Here is a 17,910-nt window from a genome sequence, read left to right as displayed (position 1 = left end):
GCGATGGGGCGGCGGAGGTGCGTTTGCACGGCCGGCATCGCCGCACGCCTCCGCTTGTGTGGCTGTGGCGGCGGCCGCGCTGGCCGGGCTGGCGCGGCGACGGTGTGGCACTTTTGCCGAAGGTTTGGCCATTGTGGCGGGTCGTCGGCTGGGGCTGTGGGGGCGGCATGTGGGCGGGGGCGGCGATTCTCGGCGGGCCGAGCCAGGCTGTAGCGCGCGGTAGCTGCAGTTTGGCCGTGGTTTGCGGCGCTGCCGTGGCGACTGGTTGGCGACTGTGGTGTGGCCGTGTGTAGCCCCATCCTCGGTGGTTTGAACGGCGCGGGTGGTTGCGCCGCAAATTTGTCGTGGTACGACGCTTACGTGGTCCCTTTGTCGTGCAGCTGCTGCCGGTCTACTGGCAGCGCGGTGGCGGCGAGGGCCGTGGTTTTCTAGTTCACCGGTCGCCTGATCTGCCTCAGACGTGAATCATCCAGATACTGCCGCAGGGCATCCTCCCTGCTCCTCCAAGAGTAGGGAAATTCCTGCGCCAGGGTCCGTGGTACTACCCGGTAACCCGCGTGCAGTCAATGGTAGGGCTGGCGCTGTTCGGGGATACCTAACGGTGCCAACGAACGAACAACCAGTGCCCCTGGGCAGTCAATGTCAGACTTCAAGTTCCGCTGACACAGTCATCTTGGGTAAGCCCAAAGCCCCAGTCCGCTGCGGCACCCAGTCACTGGGTACCCGCGGCCAACAAACTTCAGCCATTACCAAAGCCAAAACACGTGTACAAGACTCGGACGTAATGCCAGCGCCTAAGCGTCCGGCCCCTAGCCGGCTCGCTGAGGAAACAGAGCAACCTGTGAGTGATGACATGGAAGTAGGGGGGGAAACTGTTATCGCAAACATACCAACATCAAACAGTTTCGCTCCGATTGACACCGACGGAGCGGAAACGACCGAAGAAACGCCTACCCGTCCTTCGACCTCGGGCGCGCAAGCGCAATCGAGACCGAAACGGGAAAAGGTGCCCCCAATTCTTGCCACAATCCTAAACGGTACGATGAAAATCATAAAGGAGGTCGCCCCTCAACTAAAAGGAGGACTAAATACCTCATGCAGGGGGTCCTCGGTAAAATTTCAACCGTCAACCCTGCCTGACTACAGATTCCTCACAGCCTATTTCACACAGAAGAAAATACCCTATCACACTTACCCGGTCACTGAGAAAAACGCGTACAAGGCGGTGATCAAAGGTCTCCCCAGAGACACTGATCCCGCGGAGATAAAGGAGCTTCTCCTTGCGCGCCACTTCAGGGTCTTCGAGGTCAAACAAGAGACCAAGGCGTCTGACCCGAGCAACCCGGGAGAGGGGCGCAGGAAGAGAGCTTCTTTCAAAGTCATATTACACCCTGACGAACGGAATAGAGAGCTCTTAAAAATCGAACTGTTCATGAACTGCAAGGTTACGGTAGAGAGGTATCGCCAACCTGAAGGTCCTGTCCAGTGCCACCAGTGCCAGCAGCTGTTCCACTCTGCAGAGCAGTGCCACCATCCTCCAAAGTGCGTCAAGTGTGCCGGCCCACACTTGACAAACACATGTAAAAAGAGCCGTGCAACCCCGGCAAAATGCGCCCTATGTGGGGGCGATCACCCGGCGAACTACAGCCGATGCCCCACACGTATCCAATTGATGGCCACCCGCCCCCCTCGGTCGGCAAACGGTGCTGCTCTGCCGCGAGGCGCTTCTGCCTCTACGGCGCAGCAGCCCACGTTTGCGGCCAACGCGCAGGCAGCTAGCTCTGCCTCCGGCAGCGGCCGCGGAGCGACTGTGCCGGGGCGAGATGCCTTTCCCTCGCTTCCCCCACCACGCGCCCCGACGGCTGCTGCCGCCTGGCCTCCCCCTCCACGCCACCAGCGCACTGAGGCGCCCGCAGCTGCCGCGCCGCCTCAGTCGGCTGCTGGCCAGCAGCCGGGGACGCCGCTCGGCGTCTTTGACGAGCTGCGCCAACTGGTTGCTGGCTTCAGCCTGGCAAATATCATGTACACAATTAGGGACACCATGGCGCGCGTGCGGGCGGCGCCTGATGGCCTAAGTAAATTCATGGCCCTCGCCGAGGGAGCAATGACATTATTTGATGTATTTAATGGATCGCCGTAGATCCAGAAAGTACAGCATTTTAACTTTTAACGCCAATGGCGTAAAAACACAGAAAAACATCCTAGAGGAGTTTCTAGACCGGTATGCGATCGACGTTGTGTGCCTGACGGAAACCCACCTTAAGCCCGAGGACCGCTTTTCGCTGAGAAATTACTCCATTCATAGAGTTGACCGCGTAGGCCGCGAGCGCGGCGGAGTAGCGGTTCTCGTAAAAGGCAGAAGGTGTTTCCGCACAGTGGACCTACCGCAGACACCCAGCATCGAGGCAGCCGGTATAGAAATCAAAATTCAAAACACTCCATACACCATCATCTCCGCCTACCACCCCCCGGGCACCACCATACTGACACAGGACCTTCAGGCTCTGCTGGGTACTGGCGCTCGTGTGATTGTGGGAGGGGACCTAAACTCGAAACATACGGCCTTTGGCTGCCGCGCCGAGAACAGAAGTGGTGGGAGATTGCATAGGCTTGTTGAGAGGCGTGCCGCCCTCAGCGTCATCGCACCCGACGAGCCTACGCATATCCCTGTGGACCCGACAAAAAATCCGGATATCCTGGATATTTTTGTCGTGAAAAACTTTGCTCTCGACGCGACAGTCACCGTGCACTACGAGCTGAACTCTGACCACAACCCGGTCGTTCTGGACATAGCCAGTGTCGAAGACGAAGCCGGGAGGATGGCAAAAACAGAAGTAATAACAAACTGGGACCGATACAAATACCTGGTGGGTGAGCACGTGGAGGAAATCCCACAGATGGAAACAAAAGAAGAAATAGACGAAGCAATCACCAACTTTACAGACGTCCTCCACGCCTGTGCTCGCGCTACAAGCGTCAGGCTCACCACAGAGCCTGGCGCCAGGGACCTGCCCCCTGACATCTGGGACCTCATAGTCGCCAAACGCAGGTTGCGTAAGCTGTGGCAGCGTCACCGCGACCCAGCTGACCGCCGCCGGCTGCGGCGGCTGGAGGACCAGGTCAAACTCCGACTGCAGGAGCACAGGAGCCGCTGCTGGGAGGAGATGTTACAAACCGCCGAAACAGAGAGCAGTAAACGCAAGATCTGGCAGATAGCCCGGCAGCGGAAAGCCCCCACCAGAGAAAACAGGCCACTCCACGGCGTGAACGGTCTAGCGTACGAAGATCACGACAAGGCGGAAATAATGGCACAATCACTAGAGTCACAATTCCGAACTCACGTCATCGACGATGACGAGAGTGACAGGCAGGAAAGATTAGTCGTCGGACGAGTGACTCAGATTAGAAATACGCGCCCAAATACAGAATTCGTGCCCGTAAACGAGCCGACAATTAGCGCACTTATCAAGCGTCAGGGAAACCACAAAGCTCCTGGCCCTGACCAAATCCGCACCCCACTCCTAAAGCACCTTCCACCTCCTGCCATAACATTTCTGGCAAGCGTCTTCAACGCTTGCCTAAAACTCACCTACTTCCCCTCAGTGTGGAAAACTGCAAAAGTAATCACCCTCCCCAAACCTAATAAAAACCTGCTCCTTCCAGAAAGCTATAGACCTATCTCCCTACTAAACGGCATGAGTAAAATACTCGAGCTGCTCATCCTCTCACCCCTTCAACACTTCCTTACTGCACACAACATCCTGATGCCCGAGCAGTTTGGATTCCGCTCTGAACACTCCACAACCCAACAATGTGGCGGCCGCTCTCTCGGCCGTCCGCGCCCGCCCGCGACACTGGCTGGGCCTGGCGGCGCGGCGGCATATAGAGAAGGCATTTGACCGCGTCTGGCACGATGGCCTAATATATAAACTAGACCAAATAGGGTGCCCAGGACATCTAATACAGATCATTGATTCATTTCTTGCGGAGCGTCAATTCTTCGTAAGAAGTGGATCGAGATCGAGCCAGACACGACCGATTGCGGCCGGAGTACCGCAAGGTTCGGTCTTGGGTCCCGTTCTCTACTCAGTCTACACTAACGACATACCCAAGCAGGTCGGCGGAGGGATTGCTCTCTACGCCGACGATACAGCAATCTTCAGGAGCTGTCGTAACCTTGCATTCATCCGACGCAAGCTACAAGAGCACCTCGACACCATAACACAGTGGTGCAACATCTGGAAGATAAAAGTTAACCCGGAAAAATCCCAAGCCATATACTTTACGACCAGGCTAAAACTCCCAGACCAACAACTCACCATTGGTGGTCGGGACCTAGCCTGGCGTAATTGTATCACATACTTAGGCCTCGAAATAGACAGGCGTCTTACGTGGCAAAAACACATTCACAAAGCTGCGAACAAAGGCTGCGCCCTCCTGTCGCAGCTATACCCCCTCCTAAAGGGTGACGGCCTCACCCTAAGCTGCAAAATGCTTCTCTGGCGTCAGCTCATGCTACCGGCCATCTTGTATGGATCGGAAGTATGGTCGATGGCGTCAGACACCACCCTAGCACGACTACAGCGACTGCAGAACAAAACCTTCCGAGTCATCACAGGCGCTGACAGATACGTCCGAAACACACAAATTAGAGAATTTTTAGGCCACCCAACCATATACTCCCTCATAAAGGAGAAATCCACCAAACTTTATGAGAAAACACAAACATCGCCCCACAACCTCATACAAAATTTAGGTCGCGAACACCCCGATTTTCAACATAAACGCCCAAAATTAACACTCACCCGTCAATTTAAAGACATTTAGAGAATACATACACACACACACAGAACAAACATTTAGATAAAAACACGCACACAACACAATACCTCATTTTCATAAATCCCCAAGCGCATAACTTGAAGTCAGACGGGCACAGCCCAGTGGCACTTCGGTATCCCAGAACAACCTGAAAGCCTGTCGCGGCGGCTATTCTCTGCCGCCGTGCTTGCCGCCTGCCGCTCTCGCTCTCGCTCTCGTGTGTGTACGCGCGTCGTCGAAATAATGGCAGATCAGGCGGCTACGAACGAGACTGCTGCGGCACCCGCCGCCACCGGCACGACGAAGAAGGCCAAGTCTGCGGCGTCTGCGAAGAAGCCGCGCGCCAAGCCTGCGCACCCGCGCACCTCTGAGATGGTGACGGCCGCCATCAAGAGTCTGAAGGAGCGCGGCGGCTCGTCGCTGCAGGCGATCAAGAAGTACATTGCCGCGCACTACAAGCTGGACGCGGAGAAGCTGGCGCCCTTTATCAAGAAGTACCTCAAGTCGGCCGTCGTGGCTGGCGAGCTGGTGCAGACGAAGGGGAAGGGCGCGTCCGGCTCTTTCAAGCTTGCCGGCGCCGGCGGCGGGGCGGCCGAGGGCGGCAAGGCCCGTGCCGGCGGTGCGAAGAAGAAGCGCGCCGCTCCGGCCAGCAAGGAGAAGAAGGGCGCCCGTGCGGCCGGCGCAAAGAAGGCTGGTGGCGTGAAGGCGGCGACCGGTCGGAAGGCGGGCGCCGCCAAGAAGGCGTCTGCGGCGTCGGCGGCTCCCGCGGGTGCGAAGAAGGCGGCTGCGGCCAAGCCGGCCAAGGCCAAGTCGCCGTCGAAGGCGAAGAAGGCCGCGAAGGTTCCGACGAAGAAGCCGAAGGCGCCGCGCCCGAAGAAGGCGACGACGCCGTCTAAGGCGAAGGCTTCGCCCAAGAAGAAGAAGTGAAGTTAAAGTAAAGAAAGGAAAGGGGAAGGAAGGGAAGGGCTGGCGCTTGACCCCGTCGTCCCCCACCCCCCTCCCCCGCGTCGTCTAGTGGCGCGCGATGGCACGGCTGCGCGCGGCCCAAAACGGCCCTTCTCAGGGCCATCAGAGGACGTCGGGAAGGCGTTGATTGTCGTGCTTGGCGCGTTGTGTTGTCTTGTTTGGGTGGCCGTGCGTGCATGCGCCGGGGTGTGTGTGTGTGTGTGTGTGTGTGTGGGTTGGTTGGTGTTTGTGTGGCGTTTCTGTATGACCCTTGTGGGTACTGTGTGCGTGCCGTGGTGGTTGGATTGTGGGGCCGGTGGCGGTAGGCGGCGGCGCGCGGTAGCGGAGCGGTTGTGGCCGTTTTGTTTTGTGTTTTGTATTTTGTGCGGCGGCCGACGGTTGGTTTCTCATGTTTCTGGAGACTCTGTTTGTTTGCTTGCTTTGCGGATGGCGCGTCTTGTTTGTTATGTGTGTGTCCTCTCTGTGTGAAAGGGGGACGGGGACGTTGAGACGTGGAAGTGGCCGGCGGGAATTGGGAAGGCGCGGTGGCGCCTCGGAGACGGCGGCGGCCAGCCACCCGTGGTGACGTCGTCCGGCTGTTTGTTTGTGTGTATTTGAAGGGGTGGGGTGGGATGACGTCGATTGTGATTGTTGGCGAGAGCGGCTGTGTACGGGAGGGAGGGTGGGGAATTGTGGTGGTTGTTTTAACGGGGCTAGAGAGAGAGGCTGGGCGGCAAGACCGACAAAAGTTTTGCTCGCGACGGAGAGATGTTAGTGGCCCTGAAAAGGGCCGTTTTTTTTGTGTTGCGCGCGTGCGGTGCCGTGCCGCGGCTAAGCGGTTTAGGCGCGCTCGCCGCGGATGCGGCGCGCGAGCTGGATGTCCTTGGGCATGATGGTGACGCGCTTGGCGTGGATTGCGCACAGGTTGGTGTCTTCGAAGAGGCCGACGAGGTAGGCCTCGCTGGCCTCCTGCAGGGCCATGACTGCGGAGCTCTGGAAGCGCAGGTCGGTCTTGAAGTCCTGGGCGATCTCGCGCACTAGGCGCTGGAACGGCAGCTTGCGGATGAGCAGCTCTGTGCTCTTCTGGTAGCGCCTGATTTCTCGCAGGGCGACGGTGCCCGGCCTGTAGCGGTGGGGCTTCTTGACGCCGCCGGTGGCGGGCGCGCTCTTCCTCGCCGCCTTGGTGGCGAGCTGTTTGCGCGGCGCCTTTCCGCCGGTGGACTTGCGGGCCGTTTGCTTTGTGCGGGCCATAGCGGTTAGCGGTGCGTGCGGTAGCGAAGCGTCCGGTGCTGCCTTGACAACGGGCCCGCGCGGGCCCGTGCTGCGCTTATATGCCCTCGGTGCGCGTGGTGGGGGGAGGGCGGGCCAGAGTCTATATAGGGGGGCGGCGCGCGCTCACGGCGCACCGTAGCCGACTCGCTAGCGCCGGGTGAGGAGCTGCCGCTTGTGCTTTTTTTGTTGCTTGAGGAGGAGGAAGAATGACAGGCCGCGGCAAGGGAGGAAAGGGGCTGGGCAAGGGTGGCGCCAAGCGGCACCGCAAGGTGTTGCGCGACAACATCCAGGGCATCACGAAGCCCGCCATCCGCCGCCTGGCTCGCAGGGGCGGCGTGAAGCGCATCTCTGGTCTGATCTACGAGGAGACCCGCGGAGTGCTGAAGGTGTTCCTGGAGAACGTGATCCGCGACGCGGTGACGTACACTGAGCACGCCAAGCGCAAGACTGTGACGGCCATGGACGTGGTGTACGCCCTGAAGAGGCAGGGGCGCACCCTGTACGGTTTCGGCGGTTAGGCAGGCAGCCGGTGTGCTGTGCTGTGGCCTTCCCGCGGCCGTGCCGTTGCCCGTGCTTGGTGGGAGAGACGAAAAACGGCCCTTTTCAGGGCCACCACACTGTTCGGAAATTGAAAAGTGCGAAAGGGTCTGTGTTGCCTGCCTGCCTCTGTGTGTGTGTGTTTGTTGTTGTTGTTGTTGTTGTTGTGCGCCTCTGTTGCTTTGCGTGCGTGCGTTCCGTTTGGAGTTTCGACGTGACGTGTGTGATGATGGATGCGGGAGGGCGCGGCTGAGTCCGGTGTGTGCGTGGTTTGTTTGTGGCGCGGGCCGGATCATCGATCGGATCAGCTGTTTGGTTTGGTTTGGTTTGTCCTGTGCCTGTGTGTTTGGAGAGCGCGCGCGGCGGCCCGCGTGTCGTCCGTCGTCGGGCCGTTACGCGCTCTTTTAATTATGAACATATTAACAATGATCACATCACATTATTGGTGTATTGATGTCGTTGTCGTTGTTTGGAACGCGACTGTGCGTGCGTGGAGGGGTGCAGAAAAAATGTGTGTGTGTTCGGCCACACGGGCTGTGGACAAGATGGCGGACGTGCGCCGGCGCTGTGGACGTTGTTGTAAAGTGCGGCGAGGACGACGGAAACTTTGCTTTGGACGTAGGTTTGTGTGGTGGCCCTGAAAAGGGCCGATTGTTGTGAGGCGAGCCGGCAAGGCAAAGGCGCGTTTGCGTTTGCGTGCAGGGAGCACGCAAGCGCAGCGCCGCGGTCCCTGTTTAGGCCTTCTTCTCGGTCTTCTTTGGCAGCAGGACGGCCTGGATGTTGGGCAGGACACCACCCTGTGCGATGGTGACGCCCGACAAGAGCTTGTTGAGCTCCTCGTCGTTGCGGATGGCGAGCTGCAGGTGGCGCGGGATGATGCGCGTCTTCTTGTTGTCGCGGGCCGCGTTTCCGGCCAGCTCGAGCACCTCAGCCGCGAGGTACTCCATGACGGCGGCGAGGTAGACGGGCGCCCCGGCGCCGACGCGCTCGGCGTAGTTTCCCTTGCGCAGGAGGCGGTGGATTCTGCCGACCGGGAACTGGAGCCCAGCCCTGCTTGAGCGGGACTTTGACTTGCCCTTGACTTTGCCTCCCTTTCCGCGTCCGGACATGGCGTTTGGCTAGTGGCGTAAGCGCTAAACACGTAACCGTAACGGTGCGAGCCGCAGCGAGTCGAGCAGCGGAGTGCGTGCGTGTGCCGGCGGCGGCGGGGTGGGGGTCCCTTTATGGGCTCGGGTGCGGCGGCCGGTTGCGCGCGCGCCCCATTGGTCGGCGGCCGCAACAGGGCGAGCTGGTAAAGGTGCGGTGTTGCGGTAGCGGCGGGTGCCACTGTGTGGGGAGACGCTGACTAGAGCGGAGCGCTTGCTGCCTGTTGTTGTACGTTCGAGATGCCGCCCAAGACTAGCGGGAAGGCCGCCAAGAAGGCCGGCAAGGCGCAGAAGAACATTTCGAAGGGCGACAAGAAGAAGAAGCGCAAGAGGAAGGAGAGCTATGCCATCTACATCTACAAGGTGCTGAAGCAGGTGCACCCCGACACGGGCATCTCGTCGAAGGCGATGAGCATCATGAACAGCTTCGTGAACGACATTTTCGAGCGCATTGCGGCCGAGGCGTCTCGCCTGGCGCACTACAACAAGCGCTCGACCATCACGTCCCGCGAGATCCAGACGGCTGTGCGGCTCTTGCTGCCTGGCGAGCTGGCCAAGCACGCCGTGAGCGAGGGCACGAAGGCGGTGACCAAGTACACGAGCTCCAAGTAAGGAGGAGGTTGTTACTTCGGCTCTTGGAAGGAAGGAAGGAAGGAAGGAAGGAAGGAAGCTCCCTCCGTTGCGAGAGCGGCAAAACGGCCCTTTTCAGGGCCACCAAATTGCCTTTGCGGGAAGAGCGGAATTGTTTGTGTGTGTGTGAGTGAGTGAGTGAGTGAGTGAGTGAGAGGGGCGGCATAGCTACCCGGTTTGGTTGGTTGCGAGGCAGCTGGTGGTGCTGCTGTGCCGTGGTGGTGTGGTCTCGAATGTGGTTGTGGTTGTGGTTACTGGGGTACGGCCGCGAGGGTTTGGTTGCCGCCGGTGTGACGTGGAATGCGTGCACGAGTCTTGGCGTGGTTGTTTGTCGACACACAGATAGATCGATAGGAGGTGTTGGTGCTGTCTGTGGCGCTGATTCATGTCTTTGTCTCCGTCTGCCCGGTTAGTCACGTGACTGCAATTGAAAGTCCTCGCGATTGATTGATTGTTGGATGTCACCGTTACGGCCGTCTGTTGTCACATCATACATGATGGCGAGGGTGAAATGTTGTGTTGCCGTCGACTATTCCCTTTGCTGTACGGCGCGTTGGTGTGTGTGTGTTGGTGACGTTTTAAATGGACGTGTCGTACTATCATCCATTACGAAGTCGCCAAGAAATGTACGGGCGGGTGGGGTAGGCGACACGCACGGTGGTGTACCTATTTGGCCCTTGATTTGATGATAGCCGTTTCTGCAGTTTGACTGATGATTGATTGGACTGTTGTGCGCACGCACGTCATTCACGGTGCACGTGTGTTCGGTTGAGTACAGTAAGCGTGAGGCTAGACGACGACGGTCGTTGTTTGTTGTTATGGGCGTACACGCGTTTCGTTGGTCTGTGTCCCCCGGTGTGAAATGGCAGGTGTGTCGGTGATGTGATCCGATCCGGCGGCTCTGAGTAACTGTCAATATCGGCGCGGTACACCGGCGTCATGGCAACGTGTCGGTGTTCACACCAGTCGCACTGTGGCACCGTCGGCGCCGCGAACGGTGACGAAAGGCTGACCTTTGATCGGTCGAGTGTCGTGTCTGGGCAGAACGTGTGGAATGAGCAAAACTGTTGGGGACGGAAACAATGGTGGAGGAGGGGAACGGAAAGTAATAAAACAAACAAAATGGAGAAGCAATCACCGGAAAACGAAGCAGGGAAAAACGGAGAGGCGCTGTCTATAGCAACGGAACGTTCCCGTGCATTGCAGCCGCACTGAAAGGCGTTTACGGCGCGGCTGCAGGTGTCGGCCGTGGTGACGGCTGAATTGCATTGCCTTCCCGGATGAAACGTTCGCCGACATGGCTCGGAGGAGGAATCTATGAGAATGCGTTGCCCTTGCCTGCCGTTTCGTGTGCCCTCCTGTTGTGTACGCTGTTGTTGTCCGGTGTAGCGAAGGGTGTGTATGTAGGGGTGTGTGTGTGTTTAGTGGGGAATTGGAAGGTCGATAGCTGCCGTCACGGTCAAGATAACGCAGTCAAAGGTGTCGCGAAAAAGTGTGTTAGCCGTGGTTGGTTGGTTCGTGTGTTTTAAAGAGAATGGACGAGAGAGAGAAAGTAGGTGGAGAGTGCGTTGCGTGTTGCCTAACTGCGTCCGCGAATATGGCAGTAGTTGGTGGTGGGCGTGCCCTTGCATGTGGCCCGGAAGGCGTGTCCGTTTCGCGGTAGTGGCACCGCTGCTGGCATATTCGGGAGATGGGAGGGGCGCGAAAGGAGAAAGGAGACGCGGAGGCTTTTAAAGACGGGGAGGGCGCGTGTGGGTGGCTCGCGCTGCGCTCGGCGGTTGTGTTTGTGCAACAAATGTGTTGCCGGGAGGGGACCGTTGTTGTGGTGCGGTTGTAGCCTCAGACGCGGCCGGCAGTGAACGTGAGACGACGGATGCGGGCCGGGGCGGCGCATGTCGCCGGTGCCATGCCTTTTAAGAGCCGCGTGGTCGGGGGTGTGCGCACCGTGTGTCGTGTTGCGAGACAGCATCATTTGTGCTGCGTGGCGTGGCGTGGCGTGGGGGCGAGGAGAGCGAGCCGCGCGGTGTGCTTGTGCGCCGGAGAATGGCACACTGCGCCTGCCCGTTGAGGAGGCCGATGGCCGTGGTGTGGTGGAAATGGAGCGCGTCGGACGTGCACCAATGAGAAAGAGAAACAAAGCGGCGACAACGAACGAAAGGGGGAGGGAGGCCATTGTGTCACATGCGGCGGTGGGAGGAAAAAAAAAAAAACAAACAAACAAACAAACAAGAAACGAAGACGTAAGAAAGAGGAGAAACAACAAAGAGAATGAGTCGTGCGTTCGCGAGGGGGGGTGCGCGTGTAACTCCGGTACGCGCAGTGCCGGAGCCCAACGGCTGTGTCGTCGACGCCAGTGCTTGTCGGCCGAATGGGTGCGGGAATAGAGGCAGCGTCGGCACGGAGAAGCAAGCAAGAAGGAAGGACGCACGCGCGCTGCGGCGTTTGGCGCGGTTTGCGGCTGGCGCCTTTGGTGGCAACGGCCGGGACAAGCAGCGGTGTATGGTGGTGTGCGGGGCGGACAGGGGCGGCGGCGGTGGTGGACTGGGAGGAGGCGAGGCGGCGCCGACGGTGGCGTGTGGTACGGCGAAAACGGGACGGACGGACGGCGGATGTTGGAGAGGCGCCGCGCACGCAGACACATGGAAGGAAGGAAGGAACGAACGCAAGGGAACAAATGGAGGGGGCGAATGTGGAGATGCGGGCAGGCGGTGGTGTTTGTGGGCATGTGGTGGGGAGAAGGGCGGGGGCGGGAGGACAGAGGCGAGGCGACTGCGTGCTTGCTCGCTCGCTCGCGTGTCTTTTGTTTTTGTGTTTGTTTTTCCATCGTTTGGTCGCCTTGGAGCCTGTCGGTCCCGTCCGTGTGTGGCCACGCTTCGGGTGCGTGTATGTTTGTACGTTTCGTTTGTTCGTCTTCTGCAGCAGAGGCGGTGCGCGGCAGTGGGAACGCCTGCCTGGCGGCTGGGACGGCCAGCAAATGCGGTTGGATGGGCGGCCACAGCACCGCACCTGTGCCCAAGGAGGCGACGCTGGCGGCGGGGCCCCCTCGGATGCGGCCGGCTGGGGGCTGTGTGCGCTGCCGCTGCCGCTGCCGCCGCCGCCGCCGCCGCCGCCGCCGCCGCCGCCGCCGCCGCCGCCGCCGGTGCTGGTGCTGGTGCTGGTGCAGCAGCAACAACGACGAACAACGAGTAAGCAAGAAGAGGACGAAGCGGATGGCTGGTGGGTGAGTGCATTTATTTAGGCGGTCGACAAGGCAGTGCGTGATGTGGCGTTGTGACGGGGGTTTGCTCACGTGGCCTCGTTTGTGTTGATGCGCAGGAAGATGAGATGCGGGCAGACGCAGACGCGTACAGAGAGACGAGCCCGGTCTGCAGCAGGATGTGTGGCGCGGCGCGCCGAGTGCAGAGCAGCGCGCGCCGCCTGGGCCGGGCTGGGCCCGCCCGGCGGCGGGCCGCGCTGTTGTCGCGGACGTGAGCGCCCCCTGGCGGGTGGTCGGAGGCGGCGCGGTGGACGTGTGTCCGGTTGGCCAGTGCACATTGCGAGTGGCTGGCTGGCGGTCGGCGGCGAGACGGGAGAGGAGGTATGTGTCGCGGGCGCCTTTGCTGCGCTGCGTCGTTGCGTGCCTGGGCGTGCGCCTGTCGACTGTGTGTGACTGTGTTGGGCGTTGTGCCACGTACGTGTGTGCTCGGCCGAAGGCGTCGGAAGAAAAAGAGAGAGAGAGACGGGCGGGAAAGTGGGTCGGTGTGCGTGCGTCGCCCGTGATGCGATGATGTCGCGTCATGTCATGTCATGTCTTTGCGAAACGGCTGCCGAGAGGTGTGTGGTGGCGAGCGGGAATGTGCGTTTGGTGGTTGCCGGCCGGCCGGCAGTTGTTGGTGGTTCCTCCTGTGTGGTTGTTTGTGCTGCTTTGATGGCAACGTGGAAGGACGCCGGTTTTTCCGTGCCTTGCGTGTGGTTGTGTCGACGGTGACTGGTTGGGGGTGTGCGCCGATGCACGTGCCATGTTGTTATGTTTGGGTCGTGAGTGTGTTTTTGGCTGTGTTGTTGTGTACGGGAAGGGGGAGAGAGGAGGAGGCGGCGGCGGCGGCGGCGGCGGCGGGGGTGATAGTGCGTGCAGTAGTGCCGTTGCGACGGGCGTCGGGTGGAGCCGTGCGTAGTGGCGGAAAGGTGTAGGTTGCGGGAAGCGAGCCCGTCGCGTGTCGTCGTCGACGACGGGGTCGCGTGCGCTGTGAATCGAGAGTGGCGGGAAAGGGGCAGCGTGCCGCTGTGTCGTGGTCGTTAGCAGAGGCCTGTGTGCCTGTCCGTTTGTTTTCTGTCGGACGCTTGGTGCGAGGTGTTTGTTTTGTTTTGTTGCCGCCGCCGCGGTTGTTTTTGTTTGTCGGCTGTGCTGTGTCGGTGGGTCGGCGAGCTGTTTTGCGGTGCGTGAATGTGTTGGTGCAAAAGTGGCGGCGGCGTCATGGCTGCGACCGCGACGAGCCGCGGGCGCGCCATTGATGATGTTGAACACAGAGCGGCTGTGTGCAATGGGAGGCCTTGTGTACGGGTAGCGGTGTTGTCGTACGTGCATCCGGCCCGGTGCGGAAAGCGCCGTTGCGGTTGCGGGTTGCCTCTGGTCGCGACGTGTGGTGCTCGGCTTTGTGGGTTTTTTTGGTGCCCCTTTGGCCGGTGGGTGGTGTTTGTTGTTTTGTGTGTGTGTGTGTGTGTGTGTGTGTGGTCGGTCTCTTTGGCGCTCGGTATATATCTGCCTCCTGCTCGGTCTTGTTGTCGACGTCGTCTGTAGTTTTTTGCGGCTTGCCGACGACCGACCGACCGAACTACTACCTACCTGTGACAGCTACGTGTGGCGCCCGAAGGTGAACGTAACGTGACCTCGGCGCCCTTAGCCTAACCTAAGATGTCCGGCCGTAAGGTAGGTGCGGCCACCTGACGCCTCACGTCCGAACGCTTAACCTAACTTTGACGCCTAACCTAACTTTAACCCTTAACCTAACCCACGTCCACCTAACGTAACCTAACCTAACCCAAGCGACGCCAACCCTAACCTAAGGTGTTGTACACTGCGAATGTCGAAGGCATGTTATAGTCTTAGGTGGAGAGCACTACACGCAACAAGCGGCTACACGGGTAGCAGGGGTTGTGTGGCGTGGGCTGGGCGGTTTTGTTAGGTTAGATGGCCTTGGGCAAGTACAGAAAGGGGGCAACAGCAGCCTCAACGGGTGCGGGGACCAAGCAGCAATCGGTATCGTTTGTTAATTGTCAACTGTCGAAGCTGCGTTGGTACAGTACCGGAACCGCAAGCGCTGACAGAGAAAGCACCGAAGCTCTGCAATCGTGATAAGGTACAGAAAGCTGGCTGACGCCAGGGATAAATTCTGCCGAAATTGTCACAAAGGTACAGACGGTGTTTTAGAAAGGCTCGATTGCATGCAACCGGTGGTGGTGTGTTCGTCGCTGTTTGAGTAGTAGTTTTGATCCTGTAGTGAAGTAGAGGTGGATGGTTCCTGTGAAATATTGTGGGTGGAGGTTACACCCAACAACCGAGCTAGGTTTAATAATAATTGGCTCCTTTGACCGACCTCCCGACGCAGCAGCATTAGTGGCAGAACAACGGAGAGACGGATTTTGGAAACACATTTCACATACATTTTCCTCAGCATGTTAGGGTCTTAGGTGGAGATTTCAATTTACCCGATATAGACTGGGACACTCAGATGATGTTCAGGACGGGTGGTAGGGGGACAGAGAGCATCGAGTGACATTATACTGAGTGCACTGTCCGAAAATCACCTCGAGCAAAATGAACAGAGAACCGACTCGTGGAGATAACATCGTGGACCTACGGATGACAAACAGACCCGAACGTGTTTCGACTCTGTATGTGCAGAACAGGGACGCAGTGATCATAAGGCCGTTGCAGGGAGGACGGTGTATCTATCTGTTTTGGCTAGCAAGAGTAATAGAAGGCAGATTTGCAGACGACCCGACAGATGAAAAGGCAAATGCCTGTTCCGACACTGACAATGTTGAGTGTTCATGGAGAAAGTGCAAGGCAATGGTAAAAATGCGTTTTTAGACAGGTACGTGCCGAGTGTCGAACTGTGAGGGATGGGAAAAAAAAACCACCGTGGTATACTACAACAACAACGTTAGGAAACTGTTGCGAAAGCAAAGAGAGCTTCACCCAAAGTTTAAACGCAGCCAAAACCTCCGAGACAAACAGAAGCTAAACGATGTCCAAAGTGTGAGCGTAAGGAGGGCTATGCGTGAAGCGTTCAGTGAATTCGAAAGTAGAACAAACCCTATGTACCGACGTTGACAGAAAATGCTAGGACGTTCCGGTCTTGCGTTGAATCAGTAAGTGGCTCGAAACAGCATATCCAGACACTCCGGCATGGTGATGGCATTGAAACAGAGGATGACACGCGTAAAGCTGTGAAATACCTAAACACCTGTTTCCAAAGCTGTTTCACAGAGGACGGACCGCACTGCAGTTCCGTCTCTAAATGCTCGCACGAACGAGAAACCGGCTGACATCGAAATAAGTGTCCAAGGAGGAATGGGAAAGTCCGCCGGACCCGACGGGATTACCAATTCGCGATTCCTACACAGGGTACGCGAAACAACCTGCCCCCCTTCTAACAGCCGTGTACCGCAAGTCTCTGGAGAGGAAGGGAGGGTTCCAAATGATTGGAAAAGAGCACAGGTAGTCCCAGTCGTCGAGCAGATGCGCAAAAACCATAGACCCATATCTCTGACGTCGATGTGTTGTAGAACATGTTGTTTGCTCGAGTATCATGTCGTTTGTGGAAACTCCAGAGTCTACTATGTAGGAATCCATGTTGGATTCCGGAAACAGCGATCGTGTGTGAGACCCCCAGCTCGCTTTATTTGCGCATGAGACCCAGAAAATATGAGATACAGGCTCCCAGGTGGATGCCATTGTCGTTGACGTCCGGAAGGCGTTCGATACAGCTCCGCACCGTCGCCTGATAAACGACGTAAGAGTCTACAGAATATCAGACCAACTGTGTGGCTGGATTGACGAGATGTTAGCAGACGGAACACAGCATGTTGTTATCAATGGAGAGACAGACGTCTACAGACGTTAAAGTAACCCCTGGCGTGCCACGGGGGAGTGTTATGGGACCATTGCTTTTCACAATTCATATCATATAAATGAGCTAGTAGATAGTGCCGGACGTTCCATGCGTCGTTTCGCGGATGATGTGCTGTATGTAGTATACAGAGAGGTTGCAGGACGATCGGCAGCGGATAGGCACCCGGTGCAGGGAGTGGCAACTGTCCCCTTAACATAGACAAATGTGATGTATTGCGAATATACAGAAAGAAGGATCGTTTATTGTATGATTGATTATATGATAGCGGGACAAACACTGGTAGCTGTGACGTCTGTAAAATATGTATCTGGGAGTATGCGTGCGGAATGATTTGGAAGTGGAATGATGATCAGATAAAAGTAATTGTTGGTAAGGCGGGTACCAGGTTGAGATGCACTGGGAGAATGCTTAGCAAAAATGTAGTCCATCAACAAAGGAGGTGGCTTACAAAAACACGCGTTCGACCGACCCATACGTGAGTGTTGCCCACCAGTGTGGGATGCGTAGCAGGTCGGGTTGACGGAGGAGATAGAGAAAGGTCCAACGTTTCGTCACAGGGTTATGTGGTAACCGTGATAGTTAAGTGGCAGACTCTGCAAGGGAGGCGCTCTCTGCATCGCGGTGTAGCTTGCTCGCCAGGTTTTCGAGAGGGTGCGTTTCCGGATGAGGTATCGAATATATTGCTTCCCCGTACGTATATACCTCCCGAGGAGATCCCGAATGTAGTAAAAGTAGAGAGATTCGAGCGCGCACGGAGGCTTTCAGACAGTCGTTGTTCCCGCGAACCATACGCGACTGGAACGGCAAAGGGAGGCAATGACGACAGTGGCACGTAACGTAAAAAGTGCCCTCCGCCACACACCGTTGGGTGGCTTGCGGCGTATAAATGTAGGAGGTCGGCTGTCGTGTGTGCTTGGAGGCAGATTCGGTGTGTCTGTAGTTGCGGACGGCGGTCAGCCCCCCTCGCGTAAGCGGCGAGGGGCGGCGGCGCTCGGTTGGCCGGTGCCGATGTTGCGCAGGCGGCGCCCGTTTTGTTTGCGGCGGGCAATTTTGTGAGAAAGGGGCGCGAATGTTGGCGGGCGAGGTGGCCCGACGGCTGCGGGCCGATCGGGAAACGGTGGGAGGGCGATGGGGCGGCGGAGGTGCGTTTGCACGGCCGGCATCGCCGCACGCCTCCGCTTGTGTGGCTGTGGCGGCGGCCGCGCTGGCCGGGCTGGCGCGGCGACGGTGTGGCACTTTTGCCGAAGGTTTGGCCATTGTGGCGGGTCGTCGGCTGGGGCTGTGGGGGCGGCATGTGGGCGGGGGCGGCGATTCTCGGCGGGCCGAGCCAGGCTGTAGCGCGCGGTAGCTGCAGTTTGGCCGTGGTTTGCGGCGCTGCCGTGGCGACTGGTTGGCGACTGTGGTGTGGCCGTGTGTAGCCCCATCCTCGGTGGTTTGAACGGCGC

At 58.3% G+C, this 17,910-nt stretch overlaps 1 protein-coding gene across 1 annotated transcript; it reads right to left on the bottom strand.

The window, feature by feature from the left end:
- Positions 1–13,134: 13,134 nt before the first annotated feature.
- On the bottom strand, positions 13,135–13,914 carry LOC126232454 (uncharacterized). Its single transcript, XM_049942709.1, has one exon. It carries the CDS (start codon positions 13,912–13,914, stop codon positions 13,135–13,137), a length of 780 nt encoding a protein of 259 aa, XP_049798666.1.
- Positions 13,915–17,910: the final 3,996 nt, after the last annotated feature.

Source organism: Schistocerca nitens, unplaced genomic scaffold (assembly GCF_023898315.1).
Source record: "Schistocerca nitens isolate TAMUIC-IGC-003100 unplaced genomic scaffold, iqSchNite1.1 HiC_scaffold_517, whole genome shotgun sequence".
Classification (NCBI taxonomy): Eukaryota; Metazoa; Arthropoda; class Insecta; order Orthoptera; family Acrididae; genus Schistocerca; species Schistocerca nitens.
This window is presented reverse-complemented; position numbering and strand designations above follow the sequence as displayed.

Excerpts from the sequence above, each read along its gene's own strand:
- LOC126232454 (XM_049942709.1), bottom strand. The coding sequence starts at position 13,914 with ATGCACGTACGACAACACCGCTACCCGTACACAAGGCCTCCCATTGCA.